The following is a 20,395-nucleotide window of genomic DNA, read 5'->3' on the forward strand; positions in this document are numbered from 1 at the left end:
GAATCTAGAAGAGAAAATTTAGGTTGAGTTCTTGCTGCTACTTTGATATCATTTTAGTTTATATGTGAGGTCAAATATGGAACTGCCGTGTTTGGAGATGAACACGGTATTGTAGCATCTCATCACCAAAATCTACCATCAGTATCATTGTTGAATTAAAACGAAAAAGTTATCACTTAATACATGTTTATTTAATCCACTCATATTAGATTGATGTATCATAAAGCCACAACTTCGAATATCCAAAACGAAATATACCATGAGAAATAGCAAGTATTCTGATAATGGAAAAGTATAGAATCATAGGGCTTATTCCCCTACGAGTTTAAAACAAGAAAAATGATAAATCACCAAACCAGGGCGACTGATTTACCCAAAATCTAAGAACAAGAAACATTTTTCAATGACATGCTATGGTGCAAATCAGTTAAACCATCCACAACTTCAGAAAATACTCTAAGATGTTGGCAGATAACGTGGTTAAATAAACTGCTCACGCATCAATAGTTAGATAACTCAATCTATACAACGATAGTCAGCAAATGCCTTTTCTTTGCTACATAAGTGATTTACGCCAGATGAAATGACTACTGCCACATCATGTTAATCACACTATATCCCACATCATTTAACGGTAAGTGATATACCCAATGCACGTAACTTTGAATTATCAACATACTCATTTGGCACCAAATCAAGTCAGACCTTATTGTGAAAGCAAGCGTCGGATTCAAACAAAACAATTTTGACAGTCACATTAAGGGAAACAAATTAACTGGTTGTTCAGTTTCAACTGGGCTGGAGTTGGAAGCAGTTGATGAATCAACAACGCAGACCAAAGCTTCTAGATGACTCCATGCGGATCAAGTATAAAAGGAAGATTGATCATTTAGAAGAGTAACTTTCCACAAATGAGAATCGAGAGCTTAGTTATCAAAAGAGAGAAATAATCTAGAGTGTTTCTACTAGTGAAAAAAAAGAAGAGAAACAAGAGTAACATTTTTCTAGAGTTCTGATTTGAGTCTCGATTGATTGTAACTTGTAAACGACTGGTCTAGTGGCGACTCCGGTGGACGTAGATATTCATTCTGCCGAACCACCTAAAAAAGCTCCTGTGTTCTTTCTTGATTCATATACAATTTCTGCACACAAGTTCTTGAATCTGAGAGGATAATCTGAATCACAACTGCTCGTTTTCTTGATCATAATTGACAAATAAGTTAAATTCAAAATTCTACACTTACGATAAAGCACAATTCTGTTAATCATAATTTATCACCCTATGCGAAAACATACCATGCATGCCATCAGTGTTTCCTTCATTACAAGATCAACCATTTAACTGGCATTGTGTAAGGAACCTTGAACTTCAAAACGGCAGATAATCCTTTTAGCCACAAAACCAACTCATACCTGTCACTCGCAGGAACATACTATAGATATATACAATCCAAAGTCCTATCAAACTAAAACTAAAACTAAAACTAAAAAAAAGCAGAAGACCATAAAAGTTACTAGCGTCGGTAGAAAAAGGCACAAAACCTCACAGTACCGAGACCACTAAATCAAGAATACCTCCACAAGCAACTGTTGTACTGCTACATTCTCAACTCTTTGTAATTGCTCCCTCCTCCTCCATCTTCTGAGCGAAAATCTTGGTGGCAGTCACATTATCATCGAAATAACTAGCATAAGGGTGCCCTTGAGGAACCAATCTTCTGTACTCCTCGAAATTCTTCTCCGCCTCATTGCTGTTTCCCAATAGTGTAAAGATTATTCCTTGACATAAGTACGGCCGAAAATCCTTCGGCTCCTCCTCCACTAACTCCTGGTAAACCTTCAATGCAGTGTCATATCGCCCTTCAAGAAGCCGAATCTGCGCGAGCAACATCTTAAAATCCCTCATATCACTCATTTTATTCTCCTTTTCACACATCTTCATTGCCTCTTCAACTCTCTCATTAATATTATCCAAGTCCTCGCCCGATTCCTCCCGCGATGCCACGGTGACCAGCCCGTGATAAGCTTCCACGCGTAAAGGGTCCTTCTTCAGTACCTCTAAGAATCCATTTTTCGCCAATTCAGTCTCCCCACTACCAGCATAGATATGCGCTTTCAATGTAGGCCACTCCACATCCTCAGGCTCCAGTTGTACCAACTTTTCGAGAATCCCAACAGCTTCTGAGACCTTTTTGCTCCTTATCTTGATTTCAAGTAGATCCTTGAGCCCATCAATATCGGAGGGATTGGAGATCAATTTTTCCTCAAGAAAATTTTCTCTTTCTTCATTCACAACCACATCTTTTTCTGTGGACTCTACAGTGATTTGGGGCGAAACTCGAGCAGTAGAAGCCGGTTTCAACGCAAAATAAAACTGAGAACCGAAAAGAGCGGCGGCGGCGATAGCGGCGATGAGGGTGGCCTTGAGTGGAGGCAAATCTAAAATAAATGGAAATCTGGGAGTGGGTTTTTGGGGGTTAATTTCAGGGTTTGAGGGTTGAAAAGAGGCTTTAGTGGTGGAATGAACCAAGCGAGGAAAAGTTGGAGGGGGGATTGTGAAGGAAAGGGAGAGGAAAGACCGAGAGAAAGATGAACGGAGGGGATTGAGCCGATCGTGAATGTTGGGAGCTTTAGAAGCGGTGAGATTCAGAGTGGCCATGGCCATAGCAAAAATTCAGAACCCTATCCGAGGGTTTTGGAATGAAAAATGAAGGAGACAGGGGGAGCATGACGACATTCCGGTTACGTTCCTCAATTACCGCCAAGTTCAAACTATAGTCGCATAATGATTTAGAAAGTGCTCTTTAGGGTGCCCGATTCATTGGGTTCATTAGCCCACCTTGTTTGGATACCAAAAGACCCATAATGCCCAAATTCTTTCGATTCAATTAGCCCACCTTGTTTGGGCTAAAACAAAGTTGTTTGTTTTACAAATTTATCGACTATTACAAATATTTAATATTAATTTATAGACAAAAACTTGTGTGAGACGGTCTCCGATCGTATTTGTGAGATAGATCTTTTATTTGGGTCACCCATGCAAAAGTATTACTTTTTATGCTAAGAGTATTACTTTTTATTGTGAATATGGGTAAGGTTGACCCGTATCACATATTATGATCCGTGAGACGGTCTCACATGAGACCCACTATAATTTATAAACATACTTCAAAAGAAATAAAAACAATAAAAAAATGACGAATGCTACGTCAAAGTTAAGATTAAGTCCTTAGTGAGTAAATTTAATATTAAGACCAATATTTTTTTATTTGTAATTGGGTACCCTGTCGGGTTATCTGATTTTCATTTACTACCTGAAACCCGGCCCGATTATGAATAGATGGTCTAGATAAAACCCGAACACGACTAGATACTTGAACCACCCGAAAATGTTTGCGCGGGTTCGGGTTAGGACCAAACTACCTGGGCCCATCTCTAACGTACGGCCGTACCCTACCATAATTATATACATAAATACTACTATTTTGACTTGGTTTCCTCATGTATTCAGGGCATCTCCAATCCAAACAGTAAAATAGCGTTCTCCAATGGTGCTGCGCTATTTGCAAAATAGCGCAGCACCATTCTTCTCTGCGCCACATTTGGCGCAGAGCTGTGGCGCAGAGAAAAGCTCTGCGCCAAATGTGGCGCAGCTATTTTCCTTTTTTTTTTTAATTTTTTTTGTTTTTTTAATTATAAATATTTATATTAATATTTATAAATATTTTTTATATAATAATATGATATTATTATTCTAATTTAATATTATATAATTTTAATAATTAAATATAAAATCATAAAAATTAAAATATTTAATTATATAAATTTATAAAGTATTTTAAAATGAAATAAATAAAATAAAAAAGAATATTTCGAGAATATTTTTTTTTAGAGTAAGATTTGAAGTAGATGAGTTGGAGATGAATATTGTATTTGGTATAATAACTGCGCTATTTTAGAATAGAGTTGGTTTAAAATAGAGTTTTGGGATGGCGATAGCTGATAACCCTCATCTTTCAATTTCTTGGTTAGGGTTGAAAATTGATCATCCAAGTTCAATCTTCAATCTCCGCGACTCCCCGGCCATTGCTCTCCTTTCATCTCTGAGTCCATCACTCGAACTCGAAGAAACTAGAAGGCCGAAGCATTGAAGCAGAGGAAAGAAGACCGACTCGAACCATCGTCTCGCGAGAGTCGCAGCCTCCCTTTACCATTCGGGTCTACATCTTAATTACGGTTTTAATCTATTTCTCAGTGCCCAGCTATCGCGCTCTCTCTCGATATAATGTGTTATTATTTTGTTGGTTGCAATGTATGAAGATTCACAGGTTTTTCTTCTTGTTTTTATGCAGTTTTTTTTTTTTTGATTTTTTTGTTGTTTAATTAATTTCCATATATATCCATTAATATATGTAAAACCGTAAAAGTTTTGGGCTTACAGAATGTTGTTCAGAATTTGGCCTGAAATTTCGGGAACCTGGTACCCGAAGATCGGGTAATGATTTTTTGGGTTCAGATAGTAAAAATGCTACCCCATTTTTGGGTACCCGACCCAAAAAAACCAGAACACGAGGAAGCTGACAAACCCACCCCTATTTTTACATACATTGCATAGCATGTTTGACACCATGACATCAAGGACTAACTATCCTGTCCATGTTGGGCTGATAGTTATATGAAAGAGAGTGCATTTGATCATTTAAAGCCATTTTTTGTGTTAAATTAAATTGTATTTTAGTGGACATAATTTTATTTATTGAAATTCATAATAAAAAAATAGATAGAGTATGTGTAAAAATTCTGAAATTTTACCAAAAATATAGATTTACGCCGAAGACTGGTGAGAAAACGTTTATGTGGAATTTAGACGTCGTGTGTGAATCATTGGATGCTATATTACTTCTTTAATTACTGCAGCACTCTATTTCCTTTAATTTTTTCCCTTTTTGATTTGTCTATTGGATGCTATATTACTTCTTTAATTAATGCAGCACTCTATTTCCTTTAATTTTTTCCCTTTTTGATTTGTCTACTTTCTTTTATTTAACGGCGCCTAAAATATATTAGCATTTCTCTCTGTTTTTTTAACTGAAATTTAATTTCAATACCTCTCCAACTTTTCATCTAATGTTTTTTAGGAAAGCAAAGAGGGATCTAATGATTAGATAATTGAATTCTTTTTGAATTATCAATTTTACTGCCAGTGTTTCGGTTGAGGTTACAAGATACAAACTGAGAGCACCTGTCATATATGAGCCAAGTTTCACAGATTCTGAGTTGGATGAACAAATTAGGAATGCTCTTAAAGCTGCAATTGAGGTAATCATATAATGATTGTTGGAGTTTTTCTTTGTTATTGTTCGATCAATCTTATTGAGTTACACTATCAATCCTACTAATAGATGCTAAATTTTACCTAATTTAGGGTGATTGCGACTACTATAACCAGCTTGTTGCAGTGTTATACCGTAAAGAACGCCTTGTTACTGAGGAGGTGGCCCTTCTTGTGGTAAGCTGTTGTTTTTCCAAGTAAATTAGTGGGTATCCATCATAGACTATCCTATGAGTTACTTAATATTTTCTATGAACTAGCAGGCATGTTTGAAAGCTGTGAATGGAGCTGTTCGTTGCATAGACATCACCCACCATCGGTCTCTTCTTGGTGCTGTGAGTTCATGCAGTTGCATCAAGTTTTTTTTTTCTTTTCTTGATTTGACTTACTTTTTAATTTATTCAATATTTTGTGGTACTTCAGATATTTGGAATGAGCCTGTGGGAGTATGGTACTGATGTTATGGATGCATTGGTTGAATTGCTCGTACACTTGGTATGTTAGTTGTAAGTGTCCTATCTATTTGCTGGAATTTTTGTATTAAGGTACTTAATACTTTGTTATTGACCATTCGGCTATTTTTCCACCTTGTTATAGGCTTCATCAAGAGGAGAATATGTTGATCTGTGTTTGGAAATGCTTGTTATCAATTTCATGCCACCGACTTCTCCCTCTTCTGCATCTTATTTTGTGGATTTATTAAAACAATCGCGTGGGCTCACTAAGAAGAACCAAGTTCTTGATCGTGTCCATTCAACTTTGCTAAAAATTGCCAGGATGAGTCTTGTCCATTCACCTAGGAAGCTTGAGAAGATAGTCATAGATAGGATGCCAAACATAAAGATGAAGGAACATGTAAGATCATTTACACGATTTCTGGATATTGTTACTTTTTATTATTGCGGTAACTTGGCGATCTAGCTAAATTCAGACATAGTGACATACCAACTTTGAGAATTTGCTGAAGATTATTATTTAAATTTTTCTGTCGCATGATTTCGGAGGCTACAATAGTGATCTGCCAAAGTTTTTAACTTAAACTCCACAAAGAGGCTTTCAATACTTCTCTCGCATTTCATTGGCCTCACTTACCTGTAAGTATAGAGTCAACATAATTTTATTTTCAAGTATGCCCTGTATGATTGGCTTCATAAGTGAGCATGTAACACCTCATATTCGACTGCTGTCTCCACTATACTACCACGTCTCTTTTCAGTTTGCTTATATCTTTAGTCACATGCATCCTAAGAAATTTTCGAGGGGTCACCCATCTCTTGATTGCTCCGAGTCAAGCATACTTGATTTTAGAATTCTCACGTGACGAGTTCTCGAAAAGAAGATGTACCTTATTGATATAAGCAATATCTATAAAATCTTTTAAGCTCTCTGCAAATGCAAAGTTTCATACTTACGGTTTTGAAATAGCTCTCATTCCGGTGGGAGATCGATTTATTAATGTTTTCCTTTGCCTAGAAGCTTGCCATGAGTCGCCAATTGTCCATGCAACCTCTTGGCATTTGCGATCTATCCCCACCTTTTTCGGTCCTAAGGATCACATGCCCACCAACGTCTGTTTGGTTCATCCTCGAGCCACACTGTATTAGGAAATGTTGTTTCTGATGCCATTCACTCACACACCCTTGCCCCTGCACATAACATCCACACAATTCACGCAATATGTATATATTCGCGAACATCAATAATCCCATCACCATGAAACTGATAGGATTCACCTGAGCTTAACAAGAAAATGAAGAACACAATAAAGTAAAAAAGTATGTATGTTGACGTGATGGAGTAATAATAAGAAAAATCCAGAAACAAGCTCTATATTCCCTAGCTCAGCTAGTTACTAGGGATGTAAACGATCCAAACCAAACCAAACAGTATCAGGCTTGAGCTTGGTTTGTTTAAAATTGTTTGAGGCTCGAGCTCGATTCGAGCTTCTATTATCAGGTTCGAGCTTGGTTTGTATTGAAATTACTAAGCTCGTTAAAAGCTTGAGCTCGGCTCGTTAAAAACTCGTTTAGCATGTTAATCAAGCCAGGCTCGAGCTTGGCTCGTTAAAAGCTCGTTTAACATGTTAATCAAGCCGTGCTTGAGCTCGTCTCGTTTTCGAGCTCGATAAGCATAGAATTGAGCTCGAGTTTGATTTTGAATCGAGCTTGTTAGAAATTAAATATATCTATAAACTAATTTTAAATCAGACATAAAAATGTAAATTCATTCATAAATAACCAAAACGACACAAATAAGAGCAAAAAAAAAACATAAATAAGTATATTATTGAACATTCCAAAATCATGTTTGCTAGCCACCTAAACGAGCCGAGCTCAAGCTCGAGTACGAGCCACCTAAACGAGCTCGAGCTCGAGCTCGAGAGCCTATTATCGAACATGTTTGCGAGCTCACGAGCCGAATATCTTAGGCTTGAGCTTGGTTTGATTAAATTTTCGAGGTCAAAATCGAGCTTGGGCTTGGTTTGATATGATTAACAAACAAACTCAAACGAGCTTTTTATCGAGCCGAGCTTCGAATAGCTCGCATACCGTTTGGTTCATTTACATCCCTACTAGTTACCATCCACAATAAAAAATAACTGAATGACTTTTCTCTCTCTACCCTCACTCTTTTTCTACTCCCCTCCCCCCACATATTTCCTACTTTTCTCCGAAATATACATATTGGATCTTGGGCCCCTGTTTCAGGCCCACGTTCCTTGAACCCGTATCATTATCCCCCCTTCAGAATCCACCTTGTCCTCAAGGTGGTGATCTGGTAATTGAGTCAGTAATACATCTGCATCCTCCCAAGTGGCTTCCTCCGCGCTGCGACCCTTCTATTTGACCAGTAGTTGTAAAATTTGCTCCATCCCACGCTTCTTGAACCTCTTTGCTAGAATCTTTTCTGGTTCATATGCAATAGCCAAGTCTTTTTCTAATGCTTCTGGCAGTTTTGCATTACCCTGCGCTTTACTGCCCAAAAACTTCTTCGATCAAGATGCATGAAACACTGGATGCACTCTTGATCCTGGCGGCAGCTGTAACTCATAAACAACGTTCCCTATACTGTTAGTGATTTTAAAGGCCTCATAGTACCGTGCGGCTAACTTCTGATATATCCTCTTGCAAATGGATTGTTGTCTATTCGACCTCAACTTCAGAAAAACCATATCACCCACCTGGAAAGAAACATCTCTTCTGTGGTTGTTGCCATACTTAATCATTCTCTGTTGGGCTCTTTGGAGATTGTATTTTAACTGGCAAAACAGCTCATCTCTATCGTGCAAATCTTGAGCAACCACTGAAGACTCCCCAGGGATATGTGGTATGCCATATATTTTTGTTGTTGGCAGACGTCACACTTAGACACAAACTGGTACACATCTTTTCGTATTCGTTTCCAGTAGAAGCTGTTAGCAATCCTTTTTAAGGCTCGGAAAGCCCCAGAATGGGCTCCCATGGGTGTGACATGAAACTCTTCAATCAACTTCATCACCCGAACAAAAATTTTGGGGATGACCACACGATCTTTGTACATTAGTCGCCCATTGGACAGTTAGTAAAAAGCATGGTCACCCCCACCAGCAACCCTTTAATTATTGTTTGCAACTGGGGATCATTTTTCATCTCCAACTTGAGCTCTTCCCATTCCAACCATATCGGAACTGACAGCATTGATAATTCAACTTCCTGACCCATTCTGGACAGTGCATCATCTTCCCCATCCATCCGCCCAGCCTTGTATTTGATATCAAACTCATATCCCAATAATTTAGATAACCAATGATGTTGGTCAGGTGTACTAATTCTCCGCTGTAGCAGGCTCCTTCTCATAATCGTGAATTTCCTACCCAGTAAATTCTCTCACGAATGCTGAATTGCCATCACCAGAGACATCAACTCCTTCTCATATGTTGATTTGGCTAAGCCCGAGCTGCTAAGGCCCTGCTGTAGTATGCAATAGGCCTCCCCTCTTGAGATAAAACTGCTCCTATCCCTTCCCTAAACTGAAGCATCACACTCTATCATGAATGCCTTATTGAAGTCAGGCAGTCGAAGAACAGGGGCAGTGCTGATGGCTGTTTTGAGCTGCTCAAAAGCCTTTTGTTCTACCAGGTTCCGTTTAAGTTATTCTTCTTCAAGAGCTCAGTTAAAGGTTTGGCTATTATCCCGTAACCTTTTATGAACTTCCTGTAATACCCGGTTAGCCCTAGAAATCCTCGAAATTCCTTGACATTTAAGGACATAGGCCACTTCTGCACACTCAATTTTTTTATCATCCATTGACTCTCCTTCACCTTAACCCACATGCCCGAATATTCCACTTCTTTTAGCCCAAATTGACATTTCTTTTGATTCAAAACTAGCTGGTGATGGCTCAAAACTTGCACTATTATTCTAAGATGTTTCAAATGACCTTCCCACATAACACTGGACTGAAACACCCTTGCCGCGAGCATTTCCTTGACCAGCCGTTCCATCTCATTTCTTGACAATGAGCATATCTATAGGCCTCAATACCACTGCTCCACAAGCTCCTTTATGTGGATGCTATGTTCGTCACTTCTTTTGGGGGGCAAGCCCTTAGAATCCTCAAAAATATTCTGAAACTTGGCCAACAAATTTCCCTCCTCTGTCGGTGGAGTCTGTATCTTCTCACCCCGATGCTCATCATTTTCTTCCATCGTGACCCACACAGCACCACAAAACACTACATCCACTGTTTTGATTATAGATCGGAGAGATACGTTGGACCGATGGAGGGAAGGGTCCCCTTGAATCTCTACTTCTCTTGATCCTTGTAGGAACCTCTCCCAAAGAACTCAACCATATCGCTCCTAAAATCAGATCCACACCCCTAGCATTTAGCACTCAACCTTAATTTCCTTTGCAATTGAGCGGAGACATGAAAACATGAAGCTGTATTCACTATTCAGATATGTGTTTCTTGGCTGTCTTTTCTATTTACTGTATGGTTATTGTAACTTGATATCTCATTCCTTTAGGTTTTCATTGAGACATATGTGGAGAATATGTTGAGATTGCTGACTGGTAGGATTGGTGGATTTGTGGGAAGCTCAATGCTGCTTTTTGCAGTTGTGGATTGCCTTAGAGATTTGGATGTAAGTTTGTTTAAAGGAGTGAAATTAATTCTTGAAGACTTTTCACTGATCTGCTGGTCCTCATTGTAGGTAGAAATAGATTGGAATGACATTTTGAAGGATGATTTTCATAAGGGTAAGGAACTCGAAACCTTTGAAGTGCCTATAGATCATATTCAACAAGATTATAATGAGGTGCTCTTTCCTTCCCATTTCTTTTGGTTTGCCTATTATCGTTTATTCATTACATTTGTTAGTCTTATTTTTTTCTTATTTTATTACGCTGGACGGACTAGAAGAATTTTTTTATTATTCTTCATTTCTTGTAATTTGAAACAGTTATAGGGCTTGAGTGTGTCTTTTCTATTGAAATACTATCAGAATAAACTCAATCAAACATTGTTGATGATTCACGACTTTTGGCTTCAGTTAAGTCCTTTTGTTGAGCAATGTCTTTTTTTAAAAAAATTCTTTTTTCTTATTTTCCTCTTGTGTTTTAGAAAATTGGTTTTTGGTTTTTGAAGGAGAAAAGGGTGTGTCTCTGTTCAGAAGGTGTTTTAACTAAAACCAGAAATTGCTATCTGAGGAAATTGTAACAGCAGTTTTTTTGTCGTGTGGCAATGACTAAAATTGATAGTAGAAAATTTATGGTGTCTCTTGATTTTATAATAGTACATATTTATATTAATGGGCTCCGTGGGGGTGATATTGCTTATCTAGTCCAGCACGGCCTCATTGTGATCCACTTTTTTATGTTTAATTAATGATAAATGTCTACTCGATGTTGACTGATAACATGAACTTTTTTTCATTTATTTATATAGACATTGATATTAATTTGAAGCAATAACCTTGGAAACTTAAGGAAGTTTGTGATTCTGGATAATATTCACATTGTACCAGAACATAGACACGTTAAACTGTTCTCTAGAATTCTGATAACACTTTTTTTTTATGGGCTATTTTTTTCTGACTTTATGCATCATTTTTGTAATATAATCTCATTTATGTGCCAGTTTGATTGGGAAAGTCTGATACAAAGGTTTAGTGGAGTTGATGTTGCTAGAAAGCTGGATAATCTAATGGTACTTGTTTTTGAACATCTTAAAACCTGTAGTGAGAGTGGTCATCTAGTTCAGGTAAAATCTACGTCGTTCCTTTAATTTGCCATTTTAATGATGCAAATTTCATACCTTGTTCACCTTGTAATTATGTTTCAGGTGTTTGAGACTCTTCTCCAATCATTTCGGATAACTATATTGACCGCCTATAAATCAAAATTTTGTCAGGTGTTTGCCATTTCTTGGGATAATTTAAAAATATTGTAGTTTTTCATCAATTCTTTGTTTATTCACATTTTTACTTATTGGAAGCTGTCATTTACTTTTAACCATATTTGCTGTGTGTCTTTTGTAGTTTATCATGTTCTACACCTGCTCTCTGGATCCTGAAAGTTGTGGAAAAAAATTTGTCAGCATGCTTGTAAATACCTTTGTTAGTGGTCCCAATCCTGAACTTAGGTAAGGGTTAAGGTTTTCTTGAAGCTTTATTTTTAATGTTCATACTGTATAAACTAAATATTATTTTTGTTGAGAAGTGAGTCTATGAAATTTTGATGTTCTTTGTTCAACTCCTGGCACAGATTTATGTTGTATTTGTATATTTTTTTTTATCTGCAAATGGCATGCTATTGTTCTATGTACTTTGAAATTACACAGCAAAGAATCCTATCACTCTTAAGAAAAAGCGTAATATATTTTATACTCAGTTTAACTTGCAAAATTATGAATCTCTTGAGTTTGTTGTTAATATGTCCAATCTTATATTCGTTTGTCCATCGGATGATATAATAAGTTGCTGCTAGAAAATTATCTAGTTGCAAAAAAATGAAGGGTCTGTGGGGATTGAATATTTGACTTACATCCTTGGAGTGAGTGCTGGAGAAGTGTGTAAATTAGGTATTATTTTTTCCGGATATTCATTGCCTTTATGGTTTATTCTTGGTATGATTGTTAATGGATTGTTTAGTTTTTTCCTACCATGTAAATTGGAGTTACACCGATTATCGCTAGTCAGATTTGTTCTTTTTTCAATAATTATTTTGTTTAGGTTTATCTACATTTTTGTCACTGTATTATCTCATATAACACCTTTTTCACCTTTTCTAATTGTTCCGTGTTATCATTCAGCTTGTTATGTTTCAACTTATCAAGATATATAACCTGCTTATTGTTACATGCAGAATGAGTGCTGTTTCATATCTTGCTAGTTATTTAGCGCGCGCAAAATTTGTTGACATCTCACTTATTGCAACTATACTGGAAAGGTTGATTCTCATCTCGTATTACGTATGACATTTTGTTTCTTGAACGAAAAGGATTGATGGACAAGATGCAAATTTTTTACTGATCCATTTTCTTTCAAATTGCAGTGTGGTGAACTGGTGTTATGTGTACTGCAAGGAGCAGGTTGGTGACATTAATCCAAAAGCACATAAAGTCTTTTATGCTGGATGCCAGGTGTGTAAGGAGTTGATTATGTAGCTATTCTCAATAATTACAAGCTTGAGTTTCCATTAGTTTCTTTTATTTTTAATTTCCCTTTTTTGAATTTTAGAGTCTGTATGCTAACCTTTGCTTGGTCCAAATTATTGTTAACACAGATCTCCTTCACATTCATGTTCTGTAAAAGTAGTTGTTTGGTCTGTTCATTGATAGAGCTATAAAGACATAAGGTGGAAAAGATATCGTTTGTGCCATTGTTGATCTGGAACTACACCTGGGACTGTTATGGTTATGGAGTTATGGTTATGGACTTATGGTTGGAGTAGATGGTGCAAAGCTATCTTGTGACATTCTTATCTGATGACACTGTAAGGAACATAAAAATGGTGGCGATGAAGGGTTCTAGTGGCGTAAGGATGAGATAGATAGAAGGAATCATCGCGAAAGACCAGATAAGATGTGATTTGTGAGTGCGGCATAATACATGGAGAGGGGAAAAACATCAGTAATGAAAAACTTAGGCTTTTGTTGAATTCGCTTCTACATGTTTGGATTTCTATTCTAACCTCTACTCGAGTATGAATCTGGGTAAGTGGTGAAATTGACAAGAGTGATAAGCGTTAGTGTTCAAATATGGTTCTATGACCATAAAGGCGACAGGTACCTGTAACCCCTGTACTGCCACCGTACTAATGTAGCTGTGGTGATAGCTTATGTTACCAGTTCTTTGCGAACTTGTGCTTTTATATTTCCAAGGAACATGCAAGGAATCTGATTCTAAATGTTTTTCAACTGTTCTGTTATGTAGGCCACTATATACTGTGCTTTCGCATGAGACAAATGCTTGTGATACCTAGTCTCGAATTACTTCTACTTCATATGCATATTGACGATATCCTTGGGCACCCATTGAAACCATTACAGGTAAAAATTTGAGCACCTGAGTTGTATTGTCGTTTTCTTCTGTCCATGCCTGAATTTCTGACCAAGTTAACCGTGTGAGTTGTTCTTGATTCTGGTCTTCCATGTTTTGGTTTCTGTCCAGGTATGCTTGCCGTCAATAGTGGGAGAATTTCTCCGGTTGGCGAAGGACAATCACATATTTTCACTGCCTCAAATCTTTGCCGACGATGGCCTCCTAGAATCGGAACATTCTCGTGCATTTGGTGGGATGGATAGACTTGATGTGTTTTTTCCCTTTGATCCATGCTTATTATTGAAATGTGACAGGTTTGTTTTTTGTGTTTGTTACTCGTTTCTCCCATGTATTTACTTCTGTAATCTGGGTGGGTCTAGGATTTTGATTAGAAATTATACACACAAAATAGTTTGAGGGACCTATGGAGTCTGTTTTAAAGTTTGTTCTTATTTCCTTTGACTAATCTACTTGAAGATACATCCGGCCAAATTATGTTTCCTGGTCGATGGTGAGAAGTACTTACGACGACGAAGGCGCGAGTGATGAAGACGAAGACGACATTGAGGCTTGTGATGACTATAACGGGATAGGTATTCCAATCGCTGGCCATGACAGGAGTTCCAACGAGGATGGCTTTTGATCTTGATGAATTCGATGTCTCACTAGACAAAATGTCCGTTACACCCGGAGATACATCCCATAAATTTGGAGGTAGTGTGCAGAGATTTATGCAGATGCCCTCGAAAATCAGACCGTCGATTAGTCCCGAGTCCCTGTGATTTGTCAATTTTTATTCTCAAGGCCTTAAAATTACTTGAATGACCTTAATTGCTCCATTTGTCTTTTAAAAATCAAAGGGCCGATTGCTGACGTTCACTTAAAAATATCAAAAGATAGCATGCGACCCTCTTACTTTAATAATAATAATAACAATTACATACAAACATATGATAGAAACTAGAGCCCCACGAGCAAACATTGCATGTGTGGTATATTATTTTGTAGTTTGGAATACACTGGTTCATAAAATGCGTACACACACCCACATTAATTTATGACATTTTTTGTGCAAATGACAATCTTTAATACAACTCCGTTCAAATGAATATACGAAATAGTTAATTTTATCACCAAATAATAGAAGATATCAGGAAAATGACAATTCAAATATTCAATCAAAGGAATAAAAGTGGCCAGGCGGATAGCATAATTTGGGGGAAAAAAGATTTGTCAGGCATCCGCATTTTACAAAGCAAATAACTAAAACGTTCTTCATGGATCACTTTACTAAAACAATCTATCAAGCGATCAGTTTTCGCCATCATATAATATCATACAGCCAAAAGAAACAGCCTTGTACGGATTTTTCAAACCAAAGAAAGACACTGAAATAGTCAGTTTTTGATATAACGATACACAAATCTTCCCTTCGAAGTGGTAAATAAATTACCGTCGTAGGCTCTCCACGATATAATCTGCGTATAGGTCCCTGGAGGTGAAAAGTTACGAGGGAGTTAAGTCATTTACCACATACATGACCTTGAATGAAAAAAACATATCGCAGCGAAACTAAAGAAATCATCGGGGTTTAGCACACGTGTTGTGATGTTCTCTGTAGATACATATATGCAATCACTTACATGGAACCCTGGATAGCTTCATAAGCTTTCGAGGCTGGAAGAAATTCATCGACTGCGACATCTTTGTTCTCGTTTTTCTTGTCTAATTGATAGTTAAGGTAACAAGAAAATGCATAAAGTCCATTATTAAATATAAAGAACACATCTGGCAGTCACACACACATTCCAGTGAAAAACCAGAAACCATTTGGTCAACAGAAAAATCTGCAAGATAAATTGATTATCGTGAAGGATACAATCCTCAAAAAAACGGCGGATCTCAGCCAAGCGATGCGGTGGAAGTTCTTTGATGTCTGTATAATGCCGATATTCAGGATCATCAGCACAGACAGCAATTATCTTGTCATCTTTCTCTCCCTGTTCCCATAGCAATGTGATTCTTTTTGTTTCAAGATACTAGTATGATTATTGTAAAAAATTGGTAAGTATTATACCTGATCAATCATGGGCATAAGACCTATTGCTTTAGCCCTGAGAAAGCACCCTGGAAGAACTGGTTCCTGTTTTATGTTGCAGAAACACTTAAAAGTCTAAAGATCAATATAGCTTCCAAAGTGGAATTAGAAATTATATCTTCCATATCGTATTTTCATTGTTGAAGATTCAAAGATATAAAAGCTATTCGCACAACTCAGAAGATGTACATTAACCAGTGAGAAATTTTTAAATACACCTGTGCGATCCGGTTTCACATAACATAGGTCTTAATCTTAATTTCTACCTTGAGAAGCTTGGAGGGGAATGATTTACATTGTTTCATATGTAAGCCTTCAAAGGACATGAAAGTGCGTTGTGTGCATCATTTCCTTAAAACGTACCGCTGCATTCTTAGTGTTTAAAGGTTCAACCTATTGGATTTGAGGAGCTGCATGTGCAAATCATGGCAAGATAAAATCTATTCATATCGACAATCATATGATAATTGTGCTTGCCACTGATACATACGACAACAGCACATACATGTGTGTCCAAGTTGCGTGTGATAACAAGCAGCCAAATCATGGAACTTGTTTTACAAACAAGCACTCAACTTTCGTGGCAGCGAATCTTTTAAGCAACAAAGTCCCATATTTCCTGGAAAATTACTAACAATCCACACATGTTTGGACAGTATCTGAAGGTTCGGGAGAGAACTGCACACCTGCATTATGACCAATACATCTATTGGGTCATTGTCTTCACAAAGAGTGCGGGGTATAAAGCCATAGTTATGGGGGTACACAACTGACGAGTAAAGAACACGATCAACCTGCAGATGCCAATGAATCTTAACATATATAACAATAACCCAACATAAATAGAGGTACGTGCAGATTGGCCTAGTACCTTGATTAGACCTGTGTTCTTGTCGAGTTCATACTTCACTTTACTACCCTTGCCTATCTCAACTACCTACACGGATTAAGTACGGTTGTTTCATATGTATCAAGATTTTCCAGCATAACCAGAACAGTAAAAAGTTCAGTTGCCAACATAAAGCTTAGCTGCTTTGAGTACAGAGTATTGACACAATATGGAATAAACACAAGAATGACTCATCCACATGTTATGAGTCAATCTCAATAACATTCCATAACTACGGAAACTTAAAAACGGCTAAAATAAATTCATATCCAATTTATCCAAGTATATGCTGATTCCAATAAAAATATATGAAATTCACAACAATATATCCGGTGAATGCTGATCCCGCATCATTTTAATCCAAATACATTAAATTTGAAACAACTCTAAAACTTAATGCGTATACTAATAGAAGTCAGTGGGTCATAAAACTAACTTCAAAAATATGATAAGGCTAGTGAACTAAGACCGACCCATTCTCCATGCAAAGTGGACTACTAAAAGGAAAGTGTCGACAAAGCAAAAGGTAAAAAGTGTTCAAGGTTGGTACAGTCAGAAAAAGGCATCCATTTTTCGATTCAACCATTGAAAAGTTGAAAATTCCAATTTCCGAAAATCAAAAGTTGAATTACACTGTAGGCTGTGATTTTCAAATCACAGCTACAACATGCTAATTTCACAGTTTTCTTGCATGTATGTGAAGTTCAAGTAAGTTTGAGGCTAGAAGTGCAGTGTGACGGACACTTTTTAAACTTGAATATTCAATTTGCATAAAAATTCAACAAAAAAGGAGCAACTCTGTTTCACATGATTTACGCTCTAAATTATTAGGCTAAAATGCAGGGGGGAAAATCAATTCAATGGCCATACACAATTGAAAACAACTGGTGCTCCAGGTCCTGCATAAGAAAAAAGAAAGAAAGCATCAAATTTATTTAACTTCATGCTCTTTGAATGACGATAGACATTAAGGTTACATACCTATCTCTAGATCATGCCAAGGATGAGCAGCAACAGCTTTCCTAGACATTGAAGACAGTATTCTTTCGTTAAGGGGTGGATGTGATGATTTTTTAGCATCAGATTTGATTGACTTCTCAATAGGTGAAGCCATAGCAGCAGGCTGTAAATAACATTGTTAAAGATAAATTCCTAACCAAACCGTCAGGTGGCGACAATATATATGGGAAAAAGCAAAAGCAAATCAAGAAACATTAGCAGTTCCAAAATTCATGAAACAAAACTATTGTTTCCACAGGGACTCGGGCATAATATATATAATGCTGTTTGAGGAACGAAATAAAAAAGAAACGTAAATCATTCATCAACCACTAGCCATTGGACTGGGTAAATCAGAAAAGAAGCCATCAAGCGTAAAATGTAAAAACAAAGATGAACTTCAACAGTAAAGAAACCTGGACAAGAACCAAAACATTTTGAGTGAATACTCGCACATTTCAAAATCCCATTGGTTTCATATTACTTTTATCAATACCTCAAGAATAGAGCATAACCGCAAACTACAAAGAATCGAGGTAAAAGAGGAAAAAACTCAAAACAGGGCCAAACTGTGAACAGAATCAGCTAGTAGCCTCGAATCTCCGGTATCATTATCAACAACATATGGACCAGAGAGAGAGAGAGAGCGCTCAACTTCATGCATGCCAAATAATTTTCATGCCGGCAGTACGTTCTCGTTCCAAAGAAGTCCATAAACAAGTCTAACAAACCAAAATACGCATAAAAAACCAAAAATAGCTCTAGAAAACATTATCAAAGCTTCCAATAAACACTTACAAAAATGTGCATATTCTGATAGCACAAAATTAGTAAAAAAAACAAAACAGAAAAAAAAACCGGTTGAAATGGATTGGAAAAGATATACAAACGTACAAGCATAGAACTCCAACATAAATCACCACACACGCAATCCTAAATCCACCGAAAACACAAAAAATGATATACATTGATAGATCCAAATATAAGCCATACCTGAAACTACCAGAGGATGGTGAGCAGCAGCGAAGGAGAACAAAATAGAAAGCAGCGAGAGGATGAGGTGAGAGTGCAGATATTTATGGAGGAAAAGAGATGGAAACCCTAGAGAGAGAAAGCAGTTGAGTAAAGGGCGGTTGCAGATGCCGGTGCATTACGCGTTCCCGCTGTCTGTGGTGCCTTGCCATTTAAAGAAGGAAAGTGGGAAATTTTGGACGAGAAAATTCTCTCACACGCATAAATTCGTGGAATATGAAAAGATTCTCTTGCGGGAGTGTGGAGCCTGATGTGTGGGCCCGAGCACGTGGTGGATTTTTGTTGGTTAATTTCTGCTGAGGGGCCTGTTTGGGAAGAAGTGATTGCGGAATAATAATCTCGTGTCAGATATTACATTTGAGTTCAATTGTTAGGGAAGAACTGATTGCGGAAATATCTCGTGTCAGATATTACATCTGAGTTCAATTGTTAATATAGACCGATTATTTTTCACATGGGATATATGTGTATAATTTTTTTTTGGCAAAAACTTGTGTGAGACGGTCTCACGAGTTGTATTTTGTGAGACAGATCTTTATTTGGATAATCCATGAAAAAATATTACTTTTTATGCTAAGAGTATTACTTTTTATTGTGAATATGGGTAGGGTTAACTCGTCTCACAGATTGTGATCCGTGAGACGGTCTCACATGAGACCTGCTCTTTTTTTTTTTTACGATTATGGATGGACTAAAATAAAATTTGATAAATTATAGAAAGATTAAATTGATATTTAAATTATTGATATAAAAAAATAAAAAGAAAAGTGTGTGTTGAAATTTTAAAAAAAATAACAAAATTGTAATATTGGTATCATATAAGGGTAAAGTTAAAAGAAAAAGTTAGTGTCCTTCCTAGATGGTTACTATCATGTATTCAACTTTAATAAAATAGAATATATTATTTAAGATATTTATATATCCATGTTAATTTTCTTTCTTTCAAATAAAATTAATTATATATAATTTAAATATTATAATAACAAAATATTTTTTATGTATACAACAAAACATTTATAAATTAATAACATCTAAAAAATTATCGGTCTCTAGTTGGGTCGGTTTTATAAATTAACAGTTTAGATAATTTAATAAGACAATTATTTTTCATATAATATTATATGTATTTATGTATTGCGGAAGAAGATTGAGAACTCAAGCCTGAAGCCTTTTTCCATTGAACCGTGAAAACACTTATGAATTACAACTTGCGCTAAGTAAAATGTATCTGATTTTCTTATATACAATTAGCTATTCAACTATATTCTAACTACTTCTAACTTCCTAACTGATTTAAGTGTCTAATACCCCCCGTCAAGATGGAGTGTATATATTCTTTACGGACATCTTGGAGAGTAGATTAGATAACATGGTGGAGGATAATGGCTTGGTGAACATATCCGCAAGCTGGAGGTGTGACCGCACATGGAGCAATTTGATTGAACCTTCAGATATTTTGTTTCTAATAAAATGGCAATCGACTTCTATATGTTTTGTACGCTCGTGAAAGATAGGATTATG

At 36.7% G+C, this 20,395-nt stretch overlaps 2 protein-coding genes and 1 pseudogene across 2 annotated transcripts; 1 reads left to right on the forward strand and 2 right to left on the reverse strand.

The window, feature by feature from the left end:
- Positions 1-739: 739 nt before the first annotated feature.
- Positions 740-2,766, reverse strand: LOC140804990 (protein SLOW GREEN 1, chloroplastic-like). The gene is made up of 2 exons (XM_073161168.1): positions 1,576-2,766; positions 740-1,142 (listed from the first exon to the last, which is right to left on the reverse strand). Exon 1 carries the CDS (start codon positions 2,663-2,665, stop codon positions 1,607-1,609), a length of 1,059 nt encoding a protein of 352 aa, XP_073017269.1. The 5' UTR covers positions 2,666-2,766; the 3' UTR covers positions 740-1,142; positions 1,576-1,606.
- Positions 2,767-4,012: 1,246 nt separating this feature from the next.
- On the forward strand, positions 4,013-14,759 carry LOC140805530 (uncharacterized; annotated as a pseudogene).
- Positions 14,760-15,006: 247 nt separating this feature from the next.
- On the reverse strand, positions 15,007-19,038 carry LOC140805531 (soluble inorganic pyrophosphatase 4). The gene is made up of 9 exons (XM_073161798.1): positions 18,836-19,038; positions 17,825-17,966; positions 17,714-17,742; positions 16,826-16,891; positions 16,641-16,748; positions 15,934-15,999; positions 15,736-15,856; positions 15,500-15,581; positions 15,007-15,348 (listed from the first exon to the last, which is right to left on the reverse strand). The coding sequence occupies exons 2-9, from the start codon at positions 17,955-17,957 to the stop codon at positions 15,306-15,308; spliced, it is 648 nt and encodes a 215-aa protein (XP_073017899.1). The 5' UTR covers positions 17,958-17,966; positions 18,836-19,038; the 3' UTR covers positions 15,007-15,305.
- Between the last annotated feature and the right edge of the window lie 1,357 nt (positions 19,039-20,395).

Source organism: Primulina eburnea, chromosome 11, assembly GCF_022965805.1.
Source record: "Primulina eburnea isolate SZY01 chromosome 11, ASM2296580v1, whole genome shotgun sequence".
Taxonomy (NCBI): domain Eukaryota; kingdom Viridiplantae; phylum Streptophyta; class Magnoliopsida; order Lamiales; family Gesneriaceae; genus Primulina; species Primulina eburnea.